The sequence below is a fragment of the Dasypus novemcinctus genome, chromosome X (assembly GCF_030445035.2).
Source record: "Dasypus novemcinctus isolate mDasNov1 chromosome X, mDasNov1.1.hap2, whole genome shotgun sequence".
Lineage (NCBI taxonomy): Eukaryota > Metazoa > Chordata > Mammalia > Cingulata > Dasypodidae > Dasypus > Dasypus novemcinctus.
This window is the reverse complement of record NC_080704.1, coordinates 13,670,294-13,694,426: the sequence shown is the minus strand read 5'-3', so window position 1 is coordinate 13,694,426 and position 24,133 is coordinate 13,670,294. Positions and strand designations below refer to the sequence as shown.

Sequence of the window (24,133 nt, the reverse complement as noted above, 5' to 3'; positions counted from 1 at the left end):
AAGTTGTTCAGAGAGACTCCTTGCTCCTAGGTCTGACATTGGAAGCCTCTGCCACCTCTATCCAGACTTCCCTTCTGGTCCTTCCTCCCTTAAGCCCTTTTTCATGCCAATTACATCAAGAATGCAATGATCTCCTCATGGCTATCCACTTCCAGCCTGTTTTTTTCTTCCTCTTCCCTCCTATTAGAACACTGTTTCCCTCCTTCCTGACCAAAATCAACCCTTCCTCAAACGCCTGCTTCCCAGCCCATCTCCTATGATGTATTCCCTTTTTTCTGGAGGAATTCATCTCTCTGCCTCAGTACTTCTTGAGGGCTGTGTACTTCTGCCTTACATTGCAAGCACTTGTGTTCACTACTTCTCCTAGAAAGCAAGCTCCATGAGGTAAGAATTTTAGTCTATTTTTTTCGTGGATATAACCTAGAACAGTTGGCTGATCCAGAGTAGGTTCTCAAGAATAAAAATGGAAATAATTGTTTTCCCTCCTACCGGACTGTAAGTAGTCAAAGACAGCACCATGTTATAAAGTGCTTAGCATGAGGCACACAGTATATAACTCAAGAAATATAAAAGTTATTGTGTAAAATTGAAGAAGAAACATGTTCATTTAAAAAATACCATTTTTTGCCTTTCACCCAAGTAGGAAAAAAAAGCTAAATTAGGCTTTCTTGGAGGGTGTATTTCCTGAAATTTTAACTTCCATAAAGGGCAATTTTTGATATGAAGGAATTCATACTCCATCCCTCAAAGGGATGATTTTTAAAATGTCATTTATGGTTATTTCTTCCAGAACATTAATGAGAGGAGATGGTACTTCCATCATTATTTAATAGTAGGGGCCATAAAAATGTATTTTTAGAGCAGAGGTTCTCAACCTTTTTGTTCCCCAGACCCCTTTGCCAGTCAGGGGAAAACCATGGACCCCTTACTAAGTTCACACTGTACTGTGCATTATATAATAAATATATCACACCCACACCAACATGGCCCCACAAAAATAATGTTTTCTTGAATTTAAATTCAAGCTCACCGATTAAGAACCCATTTTAGAGTTTAAACTGTAGCAGTGGCTACCAGCCTCATTGGTTGGGTGTTAAGAGACTGTTTAACAAGAAAGCATTCATCTTCATCTCAAAGGGAAACTGTTTTAATATCTAGGCCTTCCAGAAGTGTCTCTGGTGGTCCTGAAGTTAGTTTCTTAAATCATTTGAGTTTTAGTTAATTATTTCAAGCAGCCTCCAACTTACAGCCAGACTTAGGAAGCATAATGCACATACATTTCTTTCTCCCTTGTCCCCAGCACACCTGAACTCCCCTGATGATTCTCCTTTGCTCTATAGCTCCGGCTATTTAGCTGTTTTTCATGTGCATATTTGCTACACATATTTCATATGCATGAAGTATCTGTTAGAATATTTCACATCATTTTCTTTATTGAGTTGTTTTCAAATTATTGAGTTATAAAAGTTCTTTATATATTCTAGATACAAGTTCTTTGTTGAATATATTTTGCAAGTATTTTCTCCCACTTGCCTTTTCATTTTCACAGCAGTGTTTTTGAAAGGCATCTCTTAATTCTTTCATCAAGTCTGATTTATCTGCTTCTTATGTCCTACTTTTAAAAATTTTGCCTGGCACCAAGGGATTATTACCAAGCACCAACTAGCAATGCATCTGTAAAAAGACCTTGACTGAGGGAAGCGGACTTGGCCCAATGGATAGGACGTCCACCTACCACATGGGAAGTCCACGGTTCCAACCTCGGGCCTTCTTGACCTGTGTGGAGCTGGCCCACGCACAGTGCTGATGTGCGCAAGGAGGGCCCTGCCACGCAGGGGTGTCCCCGCGTAGGGGAGCCCAACGTGCAAGGAGTGAACCCCGTAATGAGAGCCACCCAGCACGAAAGAAAGTGCAGCCTGCCCAGGAGTGGTGCTGCAAACGCGGAGAGCTGACATAGCAAGATGACGCAACAAAAAGAAACACAGATTCCCAGTGCCGCTGATAAGGATGGAAGCGGTCACGGAGGAACACACAGCAAATGGACACAAAGAGCAGACAACTGGGGGGAGGGGGAGATAAATAAATAAATCTTTAAAATAAATAAATAAAGCTAATGACTTGATTTAAATTTAAAAAAAGGACCTTGACTGAAAGGGGGAAATAGTAAATACATGTTTTTTTTAAGATTTATTTATTTATTTATTTCTCTCCCCTTTTCCCCTCCCCCCACCCTGGTTGTCTGTTCTCTGTGTCTATTCGCTGCATCGTCTTCTTTGTCCACTTCTATTGCTGTCAGCAGCACGGGATTCTGTGTTTCTTTTGTTGCGTCATCTTTTGTGTCAGCTCTCCGTGTGTGTGGCGCCATTCCTGGGCAGGCTGAACACGCTGGGTGGCTCTCCTTACGGGGTGCACTCCTTGCGCGTGGGGCTCCCCTACACGGCGACACCCCTGTGTGGCACGGCACTCCTTGCGCGCATCAGCACTGAGCATAGACCAGCTCCACATGGGTCAAGAAGGCCTGGGGTTTGAACCGCGGACCTCCCATGTGGTAGACAGACGCCCTAACCACTGGGCCAAGTCCGCCACCACATATAAGTTTTTTTTTAAAGATTTATTTATTATTTAATGTCCCCCCCTCCCCTGGTTGTCTGTTCTTGGTGTCTATTTGCTGCGTCTTGTTTCTTTGCCTGCTTCTGTTGTCGTCAGCGGCACGGGAAGTGTGGGCGGCGCCATTCCTGGGCAGGCTGCTCTTTCTTTTCACGCTGGGCGGCTTTCCTCACGGGGCGCACTCCTTGCGCATGGGGCTCCCCCACGCGGGGGACACCCTTGCGTGGCACGGCACTCCTTGCGCGCATCAGCACTGCGCATGGCCAGCTCCACACGGGTCAAGGAGGTCCGGGGTTTGAACCGCGGACCTCCCATATGGTAGACGGACGCCCTAACCACTGGGCCAAGTCCGCCACCACATATAAGTTTTTATGGCTAAAAGACTTCAAAGAGAATTGGGAGGTCATTCCAGAGGTTACACTTATGCACGTCTCAGCAGGATCTCATTGATTGCCACGGTAAACAGTACCCCAAACAGCAGGGCTCCTGAGGTCTCGAGACTTGTAGACACTATAAGCAGGGCAGACAGGCTCAGGAATTCAGCACCCTGTCAGTGGGCATTACTTTGGAATTTACGCTCCCAGTGTAACAGGGTTAGACTCATTTATAGTTTCCCTACACGTGGCTCTTCTGCCCCTTTTATTTGAACCTGTAATTAGCACTATACTTGTTAAATATATGTCCCAGAGACTTAAACCTCTGGTCTGTCCATGTGCCAGTTGAGCCCTGACTCTCAGCAGAGTTGCAATGCCTACTCTCCAGTTCATTCGACTTACCCAGAACAACTAACAAGGAGATGATGATGGACAACGCCCATCCCAAGGAACAGAAAGTGTCTGCAACTGCAAGCAAGACAGCTCTGTCCATCTGCCCCATGGATCTAAGGACCCTCTCAGTTAGAAGCGAGTGGGCCTCACCATCCCCAAATCCTAAAGATTGGGGAGTGAACAACAGACTAAAGTAGACTTATTATTATTCTAGCAAAGGAAGAACTTTTATCATTGATATAAAGGCAGTGGCCGCCAGATGTTCTGAAGGGAGGGAGAGGGAAGAATAGGTATAACATGAGGGCATTTTCGGGACATTAGAATGGTCCTGCATGACATTGCAATGATGGATACAGGCCATTATACATTTTGTCAAAACCTATAAAATTGGGCAGGGCAGAGTGTAAACTATATTCTGTGGTTAGTAGCAATGCTTCAATTGTAACTAAAGATGTTAATTTGGGTAAGTGTGGGAGGGGAGGAGGTGGGGCATATGGGAATCCCCTAGATTTTTATGTAACATTTATGTAATCCAGAGCTTCTTTAAAAATAAAAAAATGAAAAGAAAAATAAATTTTGCCAAACCTGAGTCCACTAAGATTTTATCTTAAGTTTTCTCTGAGAAAGTTTGTACTTTAACTTATACTTTTAGGTCTATAATCCATTTTGAGTTCATTTAATATGAGGTAAAGGTTGAGAGTCATTTTCTTGTATATGACTATACAATTGTTCCATCATCATTTGTTGAAAAGATTATTCTTTCCACATTGAATTCTCTTGGCAATTTTGTTGCAAACCAATGACCATCTATATGTGGGTGTATTTCTGGACTCTCTAGTCTGTTTCCTTGACCTATTTGCCTATCTTTTCACCAATACCACCAATAAACTGTTATAGTTTAGAAGTTATAAGTCCTCCAACTTTGTTCTTTTTTTTTCAAAGTTGTTTTAGCTACTCTAGGTACTTTGTATTTCCATGTGAACTTTACAATCAATCAGCTTATCAATTTCTACAAAACAGCCTGTTTTTATATGTTGAATCTATAGATAAATTGAGGAGACTTGACATATTAATAATATAGAGACTTCTAATGTATTAAAACATTACATCTTTCCCACTCTACTGACCTTGTTGTTTTTGTAGCTTTTTTGAAGATATTTTGGGATTTTTCTACGTTAGACGATTGTGTTGGTTTGCCAGACTGCCATGACAAATATCACACAATGGGTTTCCTTAAACAACAAGAACTTATTGGCTTACAATTTTACAGACCAGAAGTCCCAAATCAAGGTTTCAGCAAAGCCACATTTTCTCTCAGTGTCCATAGCTCATTTACCTGTTTGTTTGTTTCACTCTTGAACTGGTATTTACTTGCAAACATTTTATCTGGAGAATTAGTCTGAATAACTGACCCTATCAGAAACAGGAAGCCTCCTTTTAATTCTTTCACAAATTTCTATGATAGTTCCCACACAGATTGGTTACAGTAAGCCTCACACTAATGTTGTTGGCTCTACAGCATCAGGAGAAATATTCATTTTTTGAAAGAACACCAAAAACAAGTATATCTTAAACTTTACCTTAATACATATACTTATATCTTTATTTCTTGGGTGCATTTTTAGTACTTCATATAAAGATTTCTGGCTTTTTCATGTGGCTGATATAGTGTTAGCATAAAATGAACATGTTAATATACATCTTCTACAGAATAAATGACTTCAAATTAAAACTATCCTTTGAAGAGCAGTCTGCTTGCTCTTTTGTAAAAATTATGTATTTTCTCTAGTAAAAATGAAAACTGACTTTAACAGAAATAAAGTGCTCGTACCAGTTTTCTGTTATCTACATGCTGTCATTTATTTCTCTTTCTTCCTTTGCTTTCTCTGCAAAATAATGAAAATACCACATTCTTGCTGAGAATAAAACCAAGTTTTTTCAACTTTGAACTTAGAGTTTAAAATAATAAACATAGAATGAGATTGTAACCTTCATTTTATCCTTTCAGCAGAAAGAAAAGGCAATGTCATGAGAAACCTAAATTGATTAGTCTTCTGAAATTGAATGGGAAAATTTCCTCCCAAACTCTTCTCTCAATCTAAATGCTCCAGTAATATTGTTCAAGGTTCACAAGTTGCCTGTTAAGTAAATTAGCTTTGAACACAAAAGTGGCATTCAAGTCTAGCCATGAAAGTTTTGAGTTGAGTTGTACCTACAATGAAAAATGAGGAAAGCATTAGAAGAGCTAATTACTTAGAACTCAAATAGAAATTCATATTTTCTATGCATCTATAATCAGATACAAGTCATTGCTCAAAAAGGCCCTATGTGATCAATGGACACCATTTTCCATAAAACCACAATGGAAGAATCTCACGTTTCCACCAATTTTTATTCCCTCTCATATATTCAGTGTTTATTGAACACCAGAAATTCTCCAGGTACTCTGCTAGGCAGTAGGGCTGGAAAAATGAATCATGTCCGCCCAGCTTCAGTACCTCAGCATCTCCTTCCCAACAAACAATGTTTGAGAACTCTGGTTTCAGTTTTGCTGTACCTGGGTTTTGCTGCCCTGTCAGAGCCCTTTGAATGGATAATTCTTCATCTACCTCCCACACCCATCACTATTTATTTCTCTATCCAGTTTTATCCTTGGACATTGCCATCTAGTTCCCCCTCACTCCCTCCACATCCTGCATCTTCTAAACTTGTCCCAATCACTCTTGATTTCCCAATTCTGGAATCTGATCTGGGTGCAATGTCCAATGTCCCCCAAGAAAGTTGGAAATAAGGATGCTAGTTAAATAACAGGACTCCCATTAAGTTTGAATTTCTGATGAATGACTTTTTAATGTTTAAGTGTATCCCGTGCACTTACTATACTAAAAAAATTATTTCTTGTTTTCAGTTCAGATTGAACTGGGTGCCTTCTGTTTATATTTGCTAAATATGGCAACCCTAGTGGACACATATAAAATACATTCCTCAAGGAACTGACCACTGTGAATTAATATACGAGTGCTACTAGATAAGTCAGTTAAAAACTTGCTGGGGGATTGTTTTAGAGAAGCAAACGCTGAGATAAATATCTGAGTGCAAGTGGATTACTTGAGAGGTGACATAAGAGAGGGAAATCAAGGAAGCCACAACAGGGTGCACTAACCAACAGCATACTCCTATGGGTAAGTACAGAACCTGCTTCAGAGGTGTGTCTAACCCGGGACAAGAATGCTGGAATATCTTTCTTTAACTCACCTTTGCCATTGGTTGCAGGCTGCTCCTGAAGATTGTAACTCTCTGCACTGGCATCCAAGCATGTCTCTGTAGCCAGAGGAAACCCTCTGGCAGAGAGTCATAGGTGCTTGTAGCAAAAGCCAGGAAACATGGTGAGTGGCAGGGGATATGAGTGAGGAACTGCAGTGATAGCATCTGCTACAGTGATATCTCTGGAGCATAAGCCCAGCATAAATGAAGTTATTTTAGGAGTCAAGTTAATTTGAAGTCCAAGAACCATGGCAAGTAAGAACTGAGAAAGACCGCAGAGATAATCTAGTTTAATTCCCTTATTTCACAGATCAAGACACTATGCCCAGGGACTATTTCTTGCCCAAAGGCAAAAAAAAAAAAAGTTAAGTATTTGCAGAGCCAAGATGCTATTCCTAATATTATCAGGTCACCATCGAACAGCGTTGAATGGTTTACAAAGAATTTTCACATTCTATAGAACCCTGGGCCCACTACTCCAACTCCCAAGGGAGAAACAGCTCTTTGAGCAGTTCCTATGGCTCTGTAATCTATAAAAGAATATAAAACCGGGATATTACAACTCAAACCAGAACTGGCACATAGTAGATGCATTAAGCATTGCTTCCTGTTTCTTTGTGTGTTTTGTAATCTTCTGTTGCAACCTAGACATTCTGATATATTATTGTATTATCCCTAGAATTTGATTCTAAGGTACTTGTCCTTAAGTTTGTATCCAGATAGTGTTGGGACAGAGATCTTTGAATGCTAGAATCTAACCAAAACGAAAAGAAAAAGAAAAAAGAAAACACCTTTCCCACTTCTCAGTCTTTTCTGTGCATGCATCTTTTCCTGGGCATATGCGTGTGGCCACAAGAATTACCCCATTTACACAGACACAAATGTCCTCATTCCCCTAGGAACCAGTGTTTCTTCATGGTCCCAGGTATACTATATTGTATGCCCCAAAGCTGCCATTCCTTTGCCCTAGAAAGTGTTCTATAGGAGAACTCAGTAAGTTACCTCTAAGTTTAGGGCAAACTCTGGGATGGCGATCCTGCAATGAAAGTGCTGGTTCAGTACTTCAGGGTGCCCCCAGGCAGACTGGCAGAGATATATACGTACCCTCGTACATGCAAAAAGGTTACTCTGCCCCTTCCAGAAACGGAACTGGAAACCAGAGACCCACCCTAGAAGCACTGGTTGGCTCCATGCCATACTGGTGAGGGAATGGAGGAGGGGACAGAAAGGGTGCCATGAGAGCCTACTGTTGTTGTTTTTTTAACAATCAATTTTATTGATACATATTAATAAAACATACAATTCATCCAAACTATACAATCAATGGTATCTGGTGTAATCACAGAGTTGTGTGTTTATCACTTCAATCATTATTAAAGCATTTTCATTATTTCCATAATAATTATAATAAACAAAAACCAGACAAAGAAAATTACCCACCTCTCAATCTCTGTTTCCCCTGCTGTACATAGCTGCTATTTCTGGCTATTGTTGCACAATTCTTTATCTGTTTATTAAGCAGTTTTATTGAGATATATTCATATACCATATGATCCATCCGAAGTGTATGAGCAATGTTTTTTAAGATAATCACAATGTTGTAATGTTGTATGTTCATCATCTAAAAAATTTTAGAACAATTTCATTACTCCAAAAAGAGACTCCATGCCCCTTATCAGTCCTTCCCCAGCCCTAAATAGCTACTAACCTACTTTCATTTTTATAAATTTATTTATATTTACATTCTATATAAATGGAATCATACAATATGTAGCACTCTATGCCTGGTCTCCTTCACGACCATTTTTAAGTTGCCTTTTCTTTTTTTTTTTTTTTTTTTTTTTTTTTTTTTTTTAATTTTTTAATTTTTTATTGACTTTGTAATAATATTACATTAAAAATATATATGTGAGGTCCCATTCAACCCCACCCCCCCACCCCCCCCTCTCCCCCCCCCCCCAACAACACTCGTTCCCATCATCATGACACATCCATTGGATTTGGTAAGTACATCTTTGGGCACCTCTGCACCTCATATACATTGGTTCACATCATGGCCCATACTCTCCTCTATTCCATCATGTAGGCCCTGTGAGGATTTACAATGTCCGGTGATTACCTCTGAAGCACCATCCAGGGCAGCTCCATGTCCCGAAGACGCCTCCACCTCTCATCTCTTCCTGCCTTTCCCCATACCCTTTGTCCATTATGTCCACTTTTCCCAATCCAATGCCACCTCTTCTATGTGGACACTGGATTGGTTGTGTCCATTGCACCTTTATGTCAAGAGGAGGCTCAGATTCCACCTGGATGCTGGATGCAATCCTCCCATTTTCAGTTGTAATCACTCTAGGCTCCATGGTGTGGTGGTTGTCCTTCTTCACCTCCATCTTAGCTGAGTGTGGTAAGTCCAATAAATCAGATTGTAGGTGCTGGAGTCTGTTGAGGCTCAGGATCTGGCTATCACATTGTCAGTCCAGAGATTCAAATCCCCTAAATATATCTTAAACCCCAACATTAACTGCACCTCCAGCACATTAGCATGAAAGTCTTATGAAGGGAGATCCCATCTGAGTCCAGATTCATCACACATAAACACCATTTCCAAAGAGGGGCCATCTGCCCTGGTAGTTAACCCCATCGGCCATGACCATAACTCCCATGGGTCTCTTTAGCCCTCAAAGGAACCAATATCTGCTTTATCTGTCTCTCTGACTCTGCTCAGTTGTGCATGAGGGCAAACCTTCTGCCAGCCTCCAGACTCTTTTTTAGAAACTCGTAGCCATATAAACTCATTTCTCCTTTCCATTTCCCCCTTACTTTAGGTCAAACAGCATTTTAAAGTCATGGTATTTTATGTAGACATGGATATTCTGCTGATCTGGAAGAGAGGGGAGAGACTAGAAGATGCTGCCATGTTCCTTGCCATGTGGCAGAGGACCCCTAGGATAGTCAGCAGCCAGTTTTCAGGAAGAAAGCACCACCTTGATGGTATCATGATTTGGACATTTTTCTCAGTCTCAAAACTATAAGCTTGTAAGCTAATAAATTCCCACTGTTAAAAGTCAACCCATTTTATGGCATCTGCTTTGAGCAGGCTTAGAAAACTCGAACAGCTTTGTTCCCATAAAACTTTATTGACAAAAACTGGTGCTGACATAGAAATATATTTAAGAAACTAGGGTGGGTTGGGGGAAAAATACACCAAATGTAAAATATAGACTACAGTTAGTAGCAATATTTCGATGATGTTCTTGCATAGTTTGCAACAAATGTATCACAGCAATGCAAGGTGGTGGTGGTGGGGTGATGTGGGGAGCCCGGTATGACGCTATGCATGTTTATTCTGTTCTGTAAGTTCACAAGCTTTACTACACACTTAGTGTTCATATATGTTCATGTATGAATAATATACTTAAATAAAATAAATGTTAAAAAACTGGTGCTGAACTAAAATTAGCCCATGGGTCATAGTTTGGCAACCCCTCTCTAGATTACACAGCTGAATAAGTCAGTTTCCATGACTTACTGTGCTTATTTATATATCCATCCATCTAACCAATACTTATTACTAGTCTACTGAGTGCAAGACATGGGGCAGGGTGGTAAGGCATTCTGCCACACCCAGTAAAGTTGACTGCAACTCAGACTGTGGTATTTTGTCTACAGGGGGAAAAACTTAGCAGTCTCAACTAATTGTGTCTCAGGAAAACTTCTCCAAATTCTGATCATGGGAATTTTCTAAGGTCTCAACAAATTGATTCTCTTTAGTGCGAACAGCACAATACATCTGCATTTGAAGGTCTATGTTCCCAAATGCATAGATGCCCTGATAATTTTATTACCTAACATGAGCCATCAGGATTTCTGGGACCAGTGTCCCTCCCTGCTCAAACCCTGGGTGATAAGCATTTCTTCCAGAGAGTTCTCATAACATTTGGCTAACCCTCCACTGCTCCATCCTTCCTAATACAGTGTCTCTGACAAATGATATCATGGGGAACAGTCCCTTTAGAGACAAATGTGGAGACTAGAGTCAAAGGGATTGGCCTGAAAGAAGCAGAGGGACAAGAGAAGTGCTTAGTCATTCACTGGCTCTTTCCACAAAATATTTATCAGCCTCTATAACATGCTAGAGATAAAAAAGTGAACAGCAGAGAAAGGTCCCTGTTCTAGAAGGGCTTACATTACAGTGGGAGGGGGACTTAAACAGATAATTATGAATGCTGTGGAAAAAAACAAATAAAAGAGTAATGGAACAGAGAGTGACTAGGGGCTGTGAAGAGAGGAGGGGTAGCTACTTAAAATACAGTGGTCAGGGGAGGTCTCTCCATGAGGGTGTCCTTTGGAACACGTGTTGCATGATGACAAGGAGCCAGCCTCAAGGAAATATGGGTAATAAGAACCTCTGGGATAAATGCCCTGAGGCATGAACTTGTTTGGTGTGCTCAGTGTGGCTAGACTAGAGCATGATGGATAAGCACAAGAGTGGTGTGTGATGAGGTCAAAACAGAAGACAGAGCTGGTTGCGACCACTGACCACCATGCTTGTGAACCAATGTCTACAAAGCAAGGTATGTGCACCACAAGGCATGACACAAGATGACCTGTTAGGGCACAGGATGAAAGTACTGGAACTTTTATCTAAATGTAATTTTTGGATAGCAAAATAAAAAAGAAATTACGTTCTATTAAATAGGTCATATAAAACTTGCCCCTGGGGAAGCAGACTTGGCCCAATGGATAGGGTGTCCGCCTACCACATAGGAGGTCCGCGGTTCAAACCCTGGGCCTCCTTGACCCATGTGGAGCTGGCCCATGCACAGTGCTGATGCGCGCAAAGAGTGCCGTGCCACGCAGGGTTGTCCCCCACATAGAGGAGCCCCACGCGCAAGGAGTGCGCCCCGTAAGGAGAGCCGCCCAGCGCAAAAGAAAGTGCAGCCTGCCCAAGAATGGTGTCACACACATGGAGAGCTGACACAACAAGATGACGTAACAAAAAGAGACATGGATTCCCGGTGCCGCTGATAATGATAGAAGCAGTCACAGAAGAACATACAGCGAATGGACACAGAGAGCAGACAACTGGGGGAGCAGGAAGGGGAGAGAAATAATAACAATAAATAAATATTTAAAGAAAAACAAACAAAAAAATCTTGCTCCTGGCTACCTCTCTCAGTCAGGATGACTGAAGATCATGAAAAAGATATGTCACTGGAAAATTCCTGCGGAAAGAGGGTTATTGAGGAGTTGGTAGGGGCACCTGCAGTACTTTTGCTCTATAGCCTTGCTAGGTGAATTTATGGATTATATTCTCTAGTTGTAACTAAGTGAATCCTCATATGATGCACAAGTGGTTTAAAAAGCTCTGTGCAAAGTAATCAAGGATTGAAAGCAATGCTAATAATGTAAGCACAAGAGAAAACTATAAAGTAGTACAGTTTATGTCTCTCTCCTGGTATGGGCCCTTCAACAGTTACAGGTCCTGGGTAAAAACAACAATGATCTACTGCAATAATTTCAAAAGTTTTTGACTGCCACACTTCACAGCATGGTACAGTATATATAAATATACATGTAAAATATATACAGGCATAGAGATATTAGTATACAACTAAAAGTTTCTCAAAATAATACTAATTAGTGATGTACTCTGACCTTTCCTACTTTATTAAAAATGATATTCGTTATGAATAATATCATAATCCACCAAGGCTTGTGATGAGTATTTTGAAAATCACTGATAAAATAAGATGCAAGGAGAAATCATCCATAAGAAAATCAAAATTAAGCAGACTATCTGAAATACGGATTAACATCCAGTTGACCATCAATTTCACCACAAATGTCTGTTCCCTCTCTTAGAAATTGGTTAAGATTAGTGGAAGTCACCACGGTTTACAAAATATTTTCAAAACTAAATATCCAGTTCATGAAGACAAAATGCAGTGATATTTTTCAGTAATATTAAAAGTCATGAGACAAAACTCATTCCATTCCTTTACAGAATTTTTCTAAACATAATGCATGTTTAAAAGCCGCTTTCAAAACTTCTTAATATATTAATCCAGTAGAAAAGGCTCATCATTTTTTTATAACTGAGGGGACATGCAAGCAAATAAGCTTGCATACAACCACAGCTCACAGACTTTGTCAGCCCTGGACATTTAGCCTCTGGCTGTGGATTTGTGAGGACCTTAGAGGAAGGACTAGGCTGCTTCACCTTGTTGCAATACCTATCCATCTGACCCGCTACTACCTAATCCCAATGTTCTCAGCACTTTATCACCTAAACTATTAGCCTGCACTCTACCTCCTTCGTGAAGCTCTTTTCCTCGAAGCAAGCGATTAATGGACATGTGACCTCATAAGATCAGGGCACATATCAATTATTCCTATGTCAAAGTCTTGAATGAATCAGTTCATTTTTATTCAACTGACTCTAAAATTTGGGTATCTTTCTAGAAAAACCAAATTTGTAAAAGGATCTGGAGTATCCTAACCACCACTCGGTTTGTCAGTTTCATGCTCTGCCCTGGTTTGGAGAGAAACAAGCCTAGACCAGTCATATTACATATATGAGCCCCAACAAATACCTTAGCTTCTCTATGCCTCAGTCTCTATATTCATCAAATCATGAAAATGCCTGTCTCGAATTAATCCTGCTACATGGATTAATTTTAAAATCTATGGAATGCACTTAAGCACAATACTCATCATACCACGAGACTGCCATAAAGCACAGCTGTTACTGTTGTGGTGGTAATTGTTGTTGTGGAGGTTTAATTCTGTAAAGCACACAGATGTGTTTTAAAAGGAAATCAAGTCACACATTTTCACATTCATGTATGAAAAAAACAATACCATCCTGATTACATTTGCAAGCAAATGAAAGCAATCTTTTAGTCAGATCCACATGGATGTCTTGGCCATGTTTGATTTCCACAGCCACTAGGTCAACTCTCAAAATGAATATAAATACTCACCCGTCTCTGTCAAAGATGAACATGAAATGGAAGGGCAAAGCGTGGGATCTTGCACTTTACTTTCCATTCTTGGGGTAAAGCCAGGTCATTGAGTCACTTATTTTTTTTCCTCTTGGTCTCTTTCCCATCCACCTATAAGATAAATGATACCTGGTTTTGATTCTCTTCTTTGTACCAAATATGCTATACATTTTTAAAGAATATAATTCACTCAGTTCTGCTCTTTGTAAGAATTCTTCTGTGAACGTCACAGATGGATATCTTTCTGCCATTCCTACCTTCACCACCCTCAAATGAATTCATGATTAGCTTAATGAAATTATTGGTAACAATGAATTAGAGGGATTCTTTCACATTTTTCTGCACAAGGGCAAACATTTACTGGAGGAAAAAACATTTACTATGGAGGGAATCACTCACATTTTACCATAAACAGAAGTCAAGAATGCCAACAAAATTAAAGAGCTATTAAGGTCAATGGAAATTGTCCATTAAATTATTTTCAATTTTGGAAAGCACTTTGCTCTTAATAGAAAGGGAAAAGATTGGAAGTCTTCATGAGTAAATGGGGCAGCAATTCTGTAGAATATTCCCAGGACAACAAAGGAATGACAGGATAGTTTTGCATAGAAAGACAAAAGGTGTGAGCACCTTCTCCATTTGCCAAATAATCCCTCATGAGGGATTCATGAGGAAAGAAATACTTTATCCAAGGGTACCAAAAGCTCTTATTCATGAGGAAACAAATAAGGAAACACTCATGAGGAAACAAATACTTTATCCAAAGGGTACCAAAAGTTCTTATTCTCCAATTGCGCCTGCAAATCAAAACCACTGACAATTTTCCTCTTCTCTTTTACTCACTGTGTTCAGTGTCTTGGCTTACACATGTGTATTAGTCAGCCAAAGGGGTGCTCATGCAAAATCTGTTGCCTTTTATAAAAGGCATTTATTTGTGGTAGAAGCTTACAGATACCAGGCCATAAAGCATAATTTACTTCCCTCACCAAATTCTGTTGCCACGTGTTGGAGCAAGGTGGCTGCCAACGTCTGCAAGAGTTCAGTCTCCCTATTCCTCCCTTTGCTCCGTGGTCCCAGCTTCTTCCGATATTAGCTGTAGGCTGGCATAAGTCTCGTCTCTCCCGGGGCTCGTTCCTCTCCTAGCTCAGCTGCTCCGGTCTCTCTACAAAGTCAGCTATGGACAATCAGGTGAATGGCTCGTCTCTCTTCCCAGGGCCTCTGCTGTGTCTAAAGTATCTGCTTCTCAGTGTGTTTACTTCCCAGGGCTCCAACTCAAAACTCCAACTAACTCCTGTGCCTTGGTGTTTTTCTCTGTGCGTCCCTGCCCATGAAGGGGGCGGGGATTCATCATCCTACTGACATGGCCCAATCAAAGCTTTAATCATTATTTAATCAAGTAAAAGTGAAACCTCTGAATCCAATACAATCTAATATGCCCAGACCACTTCACAAACATAATCCAATATCTATCTTTGGAATTTATAAACAATATCAAACTGCTACACCATGTAAGCCCTGACATTCCCTCGGTCCTCTGTCCTCACTCCTGTGTGGCTGACCACACACTTAACATTGCCCATGCAGTGGCCTCAGATGCCCTCAGTTCAGACCTGGTCTCCTCTCTGCTTGCTCCCTCATTCCTTCACTCTTGTTAACTTTCTGAGCAGTCTATTTATTTACTGAAGATCTTCCCAGTAGGTATTAATTTCACAGACCCATACATGTGGGATATGCCAAAGCAAGTGGGAAATTCATCTTCCTCTCCTCTGCCTATGCCTGGCACTCTACTGTTTCCTCCAGTTAGCACCTGCAGTCAAGTCACAGCCTAAAGCTGTGACACTATCACATTATCCAAGGCAACCAAAGGAAACATCCTAAACAGAATTACTTCAACCCAAGAGAAAGCCCAACTCAAAGCTGAGTAACAGGTGAACAAGGTGCAGGTGTCAGCCTATATCTTAGTCAGTATTAAATCGAGTCTGAGTGATTTTTGACTGTCATAAGAGGTCTTTTGCAAATTATGCAAAGAAGGAGCATTGTGAAATAAGAACTCACATGGCCATGCCATAATTCCTCATAAAATGTATTGAGGACACTTAGGAAAAAAAATACAGAAAAGAATTTCCGGCGGTGGACTTGGCCCAGTGGTTAGGGCGTCCGTCTACCATATGGGAGGTCCACGGTTTAAACCCCGGGCCTCCGTGACCTGTGTGGAGCTGGCCCATGCACAGTGCTGATGTGCACAAGGAGTGCCCTGCCACGCAGGGGTGTCCCCGCGTAGGGGAGCCCCACGTGCAAGGAGTGCACCCTGTAAGGAGAGCCGCCCAGCACGAAAGTGCAGCCTGCCCAGGAGTGGTGCCGCACACACGGAGAGCTGACACAACAAGGTGACGCAACAAAAAGAAACACAGATTCCCATGCTGCTGACAACAAAAGTAGACAAAGATGACGCAGCAAATAGACACAAAGACAGACAACCAGGGTGGGGGGGAGGGGAGAGAAATAAACAAAATCTTTCAAAAAAAAAAAGAATTTCCAAGCTGTCTTTGTCAAACACCTAAGATGTCAGTTCTTTCTAAGTCAGAAGCATTGAACACAAGGCAGAAGTTATTTTTATTTTAATAAAATAATCATTGTATTAACTAGTGGTTAAACAGTATGTTTTCTCTACCTATTTACATACATAATATATGACTTCAGTCAGTTTATGACTGAAATAGGAAATAAGCTTTTAAGAAGTTAAAAACTTTAAATGGCTCCTGACTACCAACACCCATGGTAATTTAGGAGGTGCTATAGACTTCTATAATCTCCATCAGTTCCTACCCAAGACACCCTGAATATCTATACAATCTAAATAAAATCAAAGTGCTTGCTATGCAAACACATCTTCAAGACAAGTTCTCTTGCCACATACCTTCAACCAGGGTGCCACCCTTAAACACTTTGAGTTAGTCCTAGTCCTCCAAGACACAGACCTCAAGATGGGATTAAACATACAAGGACTTTATTAGCAGAAATGCCTGAGTAAAAGAAATACAGATGGAGCTGGGCAAGGCTAGGAGAGAGAAGAGACCCACCTTTAGTACGGTGGAAGCATTCTAGACTCTCAGTGTAAAGAAGGTTCAGCAAAGCTGTCAGGAAGTTCTTGAGCCAAGATCAAGTGACAAAAGAGTCTATCTCCTGGAACAGACTGCCTTAGTATCCCTACCACACTTAGTCATTGGTGGGGCGCAACTGTGGGAGGCATGACCCACAATGGACTCCAGAGCACAGCACTGCAGCCCTGAGTCAACTGCTCCCCAGTGTAGGAAGTCTGGGAGACAGATCCTCATAGCTATCACACCTCTCCTACAGAAAAATTTAAGAGTTTACACCTGTACAACAATAAATCTTGAGTCTGGTTTCCAAAAGTTCCCTGATCTCCACCTAACTCAAGTGTAAACCTTATTTTCTAGCACTTCCTTTTTTGATACCTGTATTAGCCTAACAATCCCATGGTCCCCAAATGAGCCCCACAGGTCACTAAAATGCTTTCCTTCATGCTATTTCCTTTCTTTAGATGGATTTGCCATCCCCCAAGTCCCTTTTTCAAGATACTACCTACCACCTCCAGCACTGTACTCGTAACTCATGCCCGTAACCCCTCTACTCAAATCCCACCTTAATGCAAAAGTTCTCTGCCTCCTCAGAACCTCCATGGGACTTTTACTTGGAGGTAAGTACTTGAAGTATTGAACACTTTCTACTTGCTTTGGTTATTTTGTTATATGTTTTGCCTCCAAAGCAGACCCCAAGAGTGTCTGCATCCATTTCATGTTTGTGTTCCTTTAATATCACGTGAACAGAAAAGTGAATAAACAGATGAATGAATTAAAGAAAGACAAATTCTGACCTGATGCATACCTATATAACTGTGGGCTAAAAATAAAGCTAAATGGCTTTCCTTTTTTTTTCTTATTTGTGGATTTTTGTGTTTGTGCATGTGTGTTTTAAATGTATTAGATAAACAGGGACTATAAAATAAAGTAATATCGATCCAAACATTCAGGGCAAAAAGCCACAGACTCACTAGGAAAGGCCATCATCACTGCTCTGGTCATGGAGAAACCCACACAGTATAATTAGCTGACATAGGATACTAACCCTGAAAATGACTATTTTGCAAGAGATTTAAATATAAGATCCTAATAAAAACCTCTTCAACTCTCTGTCTCCTTTTCTCAGATACCCCTTGCCTCGGGTTTTGGTGTCAACCTTATATTATATCTTTGGCTCTTGATGATCTTTATACAAATATAGCCACAATTAATACACAGAAGTATAATTACTAGATACCTTGAAGCTACTTAAGAGTACCATAGCAGAGATTAATGCTTTATTTTTAAAAATTTAAGCACTATGTTTAATCATTTCACTTGAACTCAAGAGTCTTAGACTAAAAAGAAAATATCTGAATTGATTCTACTCTAATGAGAAGGGATAACCTTGCAAACTTTCCAATAAGAGAACAACCATTGGTAAATGAAGATTAATCAAGCTTCATCTCCCAGGATGAGAAGAAATTTGTACTTTACTGAAAGCCCTTAAAATGCATCTCACCTCACCTTCAGCCATGAAGGAACCATATGTTCCTACTCAATTTAGAAAAAATCCAAGCTGACTTACAAAACTTTTTATCTCTTTGATGAGTTAATTTATAATCAGGTTTCAAGAATCTCATAAGATGATTCCAAGGCAGAAACATTTTTCTCCAAAACAATTTGTCTCTTTCAAATGTCATTAAAGTGTGATTGGCACAGAGCCCTTGGGGAGCTGACACCCAGAGAGAGAAGAACACTTTAGTAATAGCTAGTCAAGTGCCAACTGGCTCTAAGTTGCCAATTCCCTTTCCTGGAAAAACCAAGTATATCTAAGCAAAGGGAGCTTTGATGATAATCAGAAAACATTCTCTGCATCCAAATACTACTTAGCAATGAGTGGAACCAGCAAGATGGCAGCAGAGTAAGGAACTCCTAGAATCAGCTCATGCTAAAAGTCAGTTAGTAACCACCCAGAGCTATCTAAAGCACCTGTTTGGGGGATCCAGGAGACCAGAAGAGCATCTTGCAACATCCTTGAAAGAATGGAAGGAGGAGATTGCCCATCTGCAGAGAAGATTCGTGAGTAAAGTACTCCACACTGTGGTGGCTGGTGTCCATCCTGCACTGGAGGCACAAGCTGCCTTGGGTGCTATTCTGTGACTGGAATTGGAGGCTCCACTTCCCAAAAACAGGGGAGAAAGAGGAGGTTGGGCACCAACTTCAGCTACTGATGAGTAAATTCAGCAGGCGAAAGTATAATCCTAAGAACAACTAAAGTTAGAGCCTGTATAAGTTAGAAAGAAGCCTGTAGAAGTCATTTTGACTCTGTCCTTGGATGAGGGGAAGGGGGTTGGACTGAAAATCACAATGCAGTTAAGGACCACCAAATAAACCAACTCCAAGACACATACTAATCAGAATGTTAAATGCTAAAGAAAAAGAGAGAATTCTGAGAACAGCAAGAGAAAAGCAATGCATAACATATAAGGGATACCCAATAAGATTAAATGCTGATTTCTCACCAGAAACCATGGAGGCCAGAAGACAGTCGTATGATATATTTAAGATTACTACAAGAGAAAAACTTCCAGCCAAGAATCTTATATCCAGCAAGACTGTCTTTCAAAACTGAGGGTAAATTTAAAATATTCACAAATAAACAGAAACTGAGAGAATTTCTAATCAAGAGACCAGATTTTCAGGAAATACTAAAGGGTGTGCTAGAGCCTGAAAAGAAAAGACAGGAGAGAGAGGCCTGGAAGAGAGTATAGAAATAAAGATTATATCAATAAAAGTAAAAGCATCAAAAGAGGGGTGAAAATAAAGTATGACAGATAAAACTCAAATAGTCAGGAATAAACTTAACCAATGATGTAAATCAGTTGTATTCAAAAAACTGCAACCCACTATTAAAAGAAATTTTTAAAAAGTCCTAAATAACTGGAAGAACATTCCATGCTCATGTACTGGAAAACTAAATATCATTATTATGCCAGTTCTACCCAAACTGATATACAGACTCAATGTAATCCTGATAAAAATTCCATCAGCATTAAAAAAAAATGAAAACATGATTATCAAATTTATTTGGAAGGGTACGGGGTCCTGAATAGCCAGAAACATCTTAAAAAGTAAGAGTGAACTCTCATCTCTGGACTTTAAATCATATTACTTAGTTATAGTGGTAAAAACAGCATGGTACTGGCATAAAGACAGACACATAGACCAATGGAACCAAATGGATGGTTCAGAAACAGATCCTCACATGTGTGGTTAAGCAATTATTGACTAGCCTGGCAAACCCACACAGCTCGGGCAGAACAGTCCATTCAACAAATGGTGCTGGGAGAGCTGGATATCCATACCCAAAAGAAAGAAAGAGGACCCCCATCTCACACTTTTTCCAAAAATTAACTCAAAATGGATCAAAAACCTAAAAATAAAAGCAAGAACCATAAAGCTTCTAGAAGAAATTGAAGGAAAATATCTTCAAGATCTGGTGGAAGATGGTGGATTCCTAAAGGAGATAAGAGGAGGACTAAGATGGACTACTAATGTTTAATGTACATAGAAGTTTTAATTAGCTTTACTGTAAAAGTGTGGAAATGTACAGAGTGAATGGTAGCACATAGTAACAGCTAGTTTATAAATGGGGATGGGTCTGAAAATGGTAGTCTAGGTATGTAAATGCCAATCGACAGAATGCTAGAGATAATCTAGGAACTGAAAAGCACAGTAAGCCAAGAGGTGGATGAGAATTGTGATTGATGGTACAGATGTAAGAGTGTCCTTTGTAAGCTAGAGTAAATGTATATCACTACTGCAGGGTTGTGGGAATGTGGAGAAGCATGAGAAAAATGCAACTAGGGTGACCTATGGACTGTGGACAGCAATAATAATATAATATTCTTGTATCTATACCAAAGATGGACTGTGTTGATAATGAGGCAGTTTGGAAAATGTGATGAGCCAAATGTACACTATGGACATGGCAACAATTAGATGGTATTTTCTACATTTTCTACAATGTGGTGTGTTGATAGAGGGGTGTTATTTGGGAATTCTGTACATGTGCATGATTGTTTCATAAGTTTACAACTTCTGTCATAAAAATATATATTTAAAAAATAATAATAGGGTAGGTTGAGGGAAAATACACCAAAAGTAAGATAAAGACTATAATTAGTATTAAGATTTTTGACAATATTCTTTCATAATTTATAACAAATGTCTCACAACAATGCAAGGTGTTGGTAGAGGGTTGTTGTATGGAACCCCTATATGATGTTATGTATGTTTGCTTTGTAAGTTCACAACTTTTACTATACACTTATTGTTTACGTATTTTCATGTATAAATTATATAAAGATAATGTAATAATAGGGTAGGTTGGGGGAAAATACTTTGGTTAGTAGTAATATTTTGACAATGCTCTTTAATCATTAGTTAAAAATGTTTAACAACAATGCAAGGTATTGGTGGTAGGGTAAGTTATGAGAGCCCTGTATGATGTTATATATGTTTGTTTTCTAAGTTCACAACTATTACTATACAATTATTGTTTATGTATGTTTATGTAAGAGTGATATTACTTCAATAAATTTTTTAAAAAATACACTGGAATCATGTAACAGCAAATTTGATGAGGCAGAAGAAAAAACTGGTAAGCTTGAAGACATGGCCTCCAAAAGAGAATACACAAAAGAATAGATGAAGAAACGAATGGAAAAATAAGAAAAGATCTCAGGGAACTAAAGGACAGCAAGAGACATGCAAATACATGTGTCATGGGTGTCCCAGAAGAAGAGAGGTGAAAAGGGGAAAAAGGAGTTGCAAGTCTGTTGAGGCTCAGGGCCTGGCTTTCACATGGTCAGTCCAGAGATTCAGGTCCCCTGGGTATACACTAAACCTCAGCGCCAACTACAGATCCAGTAAAAGTAACAGGAGAGGCTTGTGAACAAACATCACTTGCAAATCCTACACTCTGGTTTATTGAACTTACCCCACTCAGCTAACATGGAGGCGAAGAAGGTCAACCACCACACCAGGGAGCCAAGAGTGCCTACAACTAAAAGCAGGAGAATTGCATCCAACATCCACGTGAAATCTAAGCCCCCTCTTGATATAGATGTGGAGTGGACACAACCATTCCAGGATCCACAGGATGGAGGAAGAGAATATGAATTAGAGTGGACTTATGGATATTCTATTCATGAACTATTGTGATTAGTAATCGAAGAAAATGTGGCATTGGTGTGGAGAAAGTGGCCATGGTGACTGCTGGGGGTAGGGAGTGGGAGGAAGAGATGTGATGTGGGGGCTTTTTTGGGACTTGGAGTTGTCCTGGGTGGTGCTGTGGGGACAGTTAATGGACATTGTATGTCCTCCCATGGCCCACTGGGTGGACTGTGGGAGAGTGTGGGCTATGGTGTGGACCATTGACCATGAGGTGCAGCAGTGCTCAGAGATGTATTCACCAAGTGCAATGAATGTCTCATGATGATGGAGGAGGTTGTTGTTATGGGGGGAAGAGTGGGGTGAGGGGCGTGGGGGGTATATGGGGACCTCATATTTTTTAATGTAACATTAAAAAAATAAAGACAAAAAAAAGAAAAAAAATACACCCCAAGAGACAGGATGTGGAGGGAGATTTGACTAGACTCTGAAAAAAAAAAGGGGGGAAGAAGGAATATTTGAAGAAAGAATGGTAGAAAATTTCCAAACCCTATTGAAGGACATAGATATCCATGTCCAAGAAGCACAATGTACTCCCATCTGGATAAATCTGAATAGACCAACTCTAAGACACATACTAACCAGAAAGTTACACGCCAAAGACAAAGAGAATTCTGAGAGCAGCAAGAGACAAGCAATGCATAACATGTAAGACATATCCAATAAGATTAAGTGCTGATTTCTCATCAGAAACCATGGAGGCAAGAAGACATTGGTATGAAATATTTAAGATACTACAAGAGAAAAACTGCCAGCAAAGAATCTTATATCTGGCAAGACTACTTTTCAAAAGTGAGGGTGAGTTTAGAATATTCACAATAAACAGAAACTGGGAGAGTTTATAACAAAGAGCCAGCCTTGCAGGACATACTAAAGGGTGTGCTACAGTCTTGAAAAGAAAACACAGGAGAAAGAGCCTTGGAAGAAAGTCTAGACATGAAGATTATATCAGTAAAAGTGGCTAAAACTGTCAAGAGTGGTGAAAATAAAATATGACAGACAAAAGTCAAGGGTCAAAATGGGTGAAATAAAAAATGCCTTTATAGTAATAACATGGAATGTTAATGGATTAAACTCCCAATTAAAAGACACAGACTGGCAGAAGGCATAAAAAAATATGAGCCATCTATATGCTTTCTGCAAGAGGCTTACCTTAGACCCAAGGATATCAATAGATTGAAAGTGAAAGGCTGGAAAAAGATATTCCATGAAAGCAGTAACAAAACAAAAAGCCAAAGTAGCTATACTTATATCAGATGAAAGAGATAGACTTTAAAAGACACTAGTAATGTGCAATCTGAGGAGGAAGTCAGGAAAAAAATTCCATGTACATTAGCGACTAAAAGATTCAAATATTTGGCAATAAACTTAACTAAGGATGCAAAGCACTTGCATTCAGAAAACTGCAATGCATTGTTAAAAGAAATAAAAAAAGACCTAAGTAATTGGAAGATTATACCATGCTTATAGATTGGAAAACTAAATATCATTAAGATTTCAATTCTACCCAAGTTCATATCCAGATTCAATGCAATCCTGATAAAAATTCCAACAACATTTTTAAAATAAATGGAAAACACAATTATCAAATTTGTTTGGAAGAGTAAGGGGTCCCAAATAGCCAGAAACATCTTAAAAAGGGAAAGCAAAGTTGGAGGACTCTCACTTCCAGTCATTAAATCATATTACCTAGCTACAGTGGTAAAAACAGCATGGTACTGGCATAAAGATAGACACATAGACCAATGGAACCAAATGGATGGTTCAGAAACAGACCTCACATCTATGGTCAAGTGATTTTTTTTAATTCGCCCCGCCCCTTGCAGCTTTTTGCATGCTGTCTGCTCTCTGTGTCCATTCACTGTGCGTTCTTCTGTATCTGTATTTATTTATTTCCCCTCCCCACCTTGTGGCTTGCTTGCTGTCTGCTCTCTGTGTCCGTCACTGAGCTCTTGTGTGTGTGTGTTTTCTTTGCTTGTCTCCCTTTTTGTTGTGTCACCTTGCTGAGTTGGCTCTCCATGGTGCATGTGGGCAGAGTGGCACCCCACAGCACTCGTGGGCCAGGAGGCACTCCACAGCACTTGCGGACTGGGCATTTCTCCACAGCATGTGGGCAAGCCTGCCTTCACAAGGAGGCCCCAGGACACAAACCCAGGGCTTCCCATATGGT

The 24,133-nt window shown here is 40.1% G+C and overlaps 1 protein-coding gene across 2 annotated transcripts in view; it reads right to left on the bottom strand.

Annotated features, from left to right (window-relative positions):
• The window catches only part of FRMPD4 (FERM and PDZ domain containing 4), a 954,164-nt gene that overhangs the window by 881,384 nt on the left and 48,647 nt on the right, over positions 1-24,133 (bottom strand). For both annotated transcript variants that reach the window (XM_023588961.3, XM_004459124.5), the window contains exon 2: positions 13,625-13,756. In XM_023588961.3, coding sequence (XP_023444729.1) covers positions 13,625-13,691 — 67 coding nt within the window. In that variant the 5' untranslated portion in view covers positions 13,692-13,756. The remainder of the gene's footprint in view (positions 1-13,624; positions 13,757-24,133) is intronic.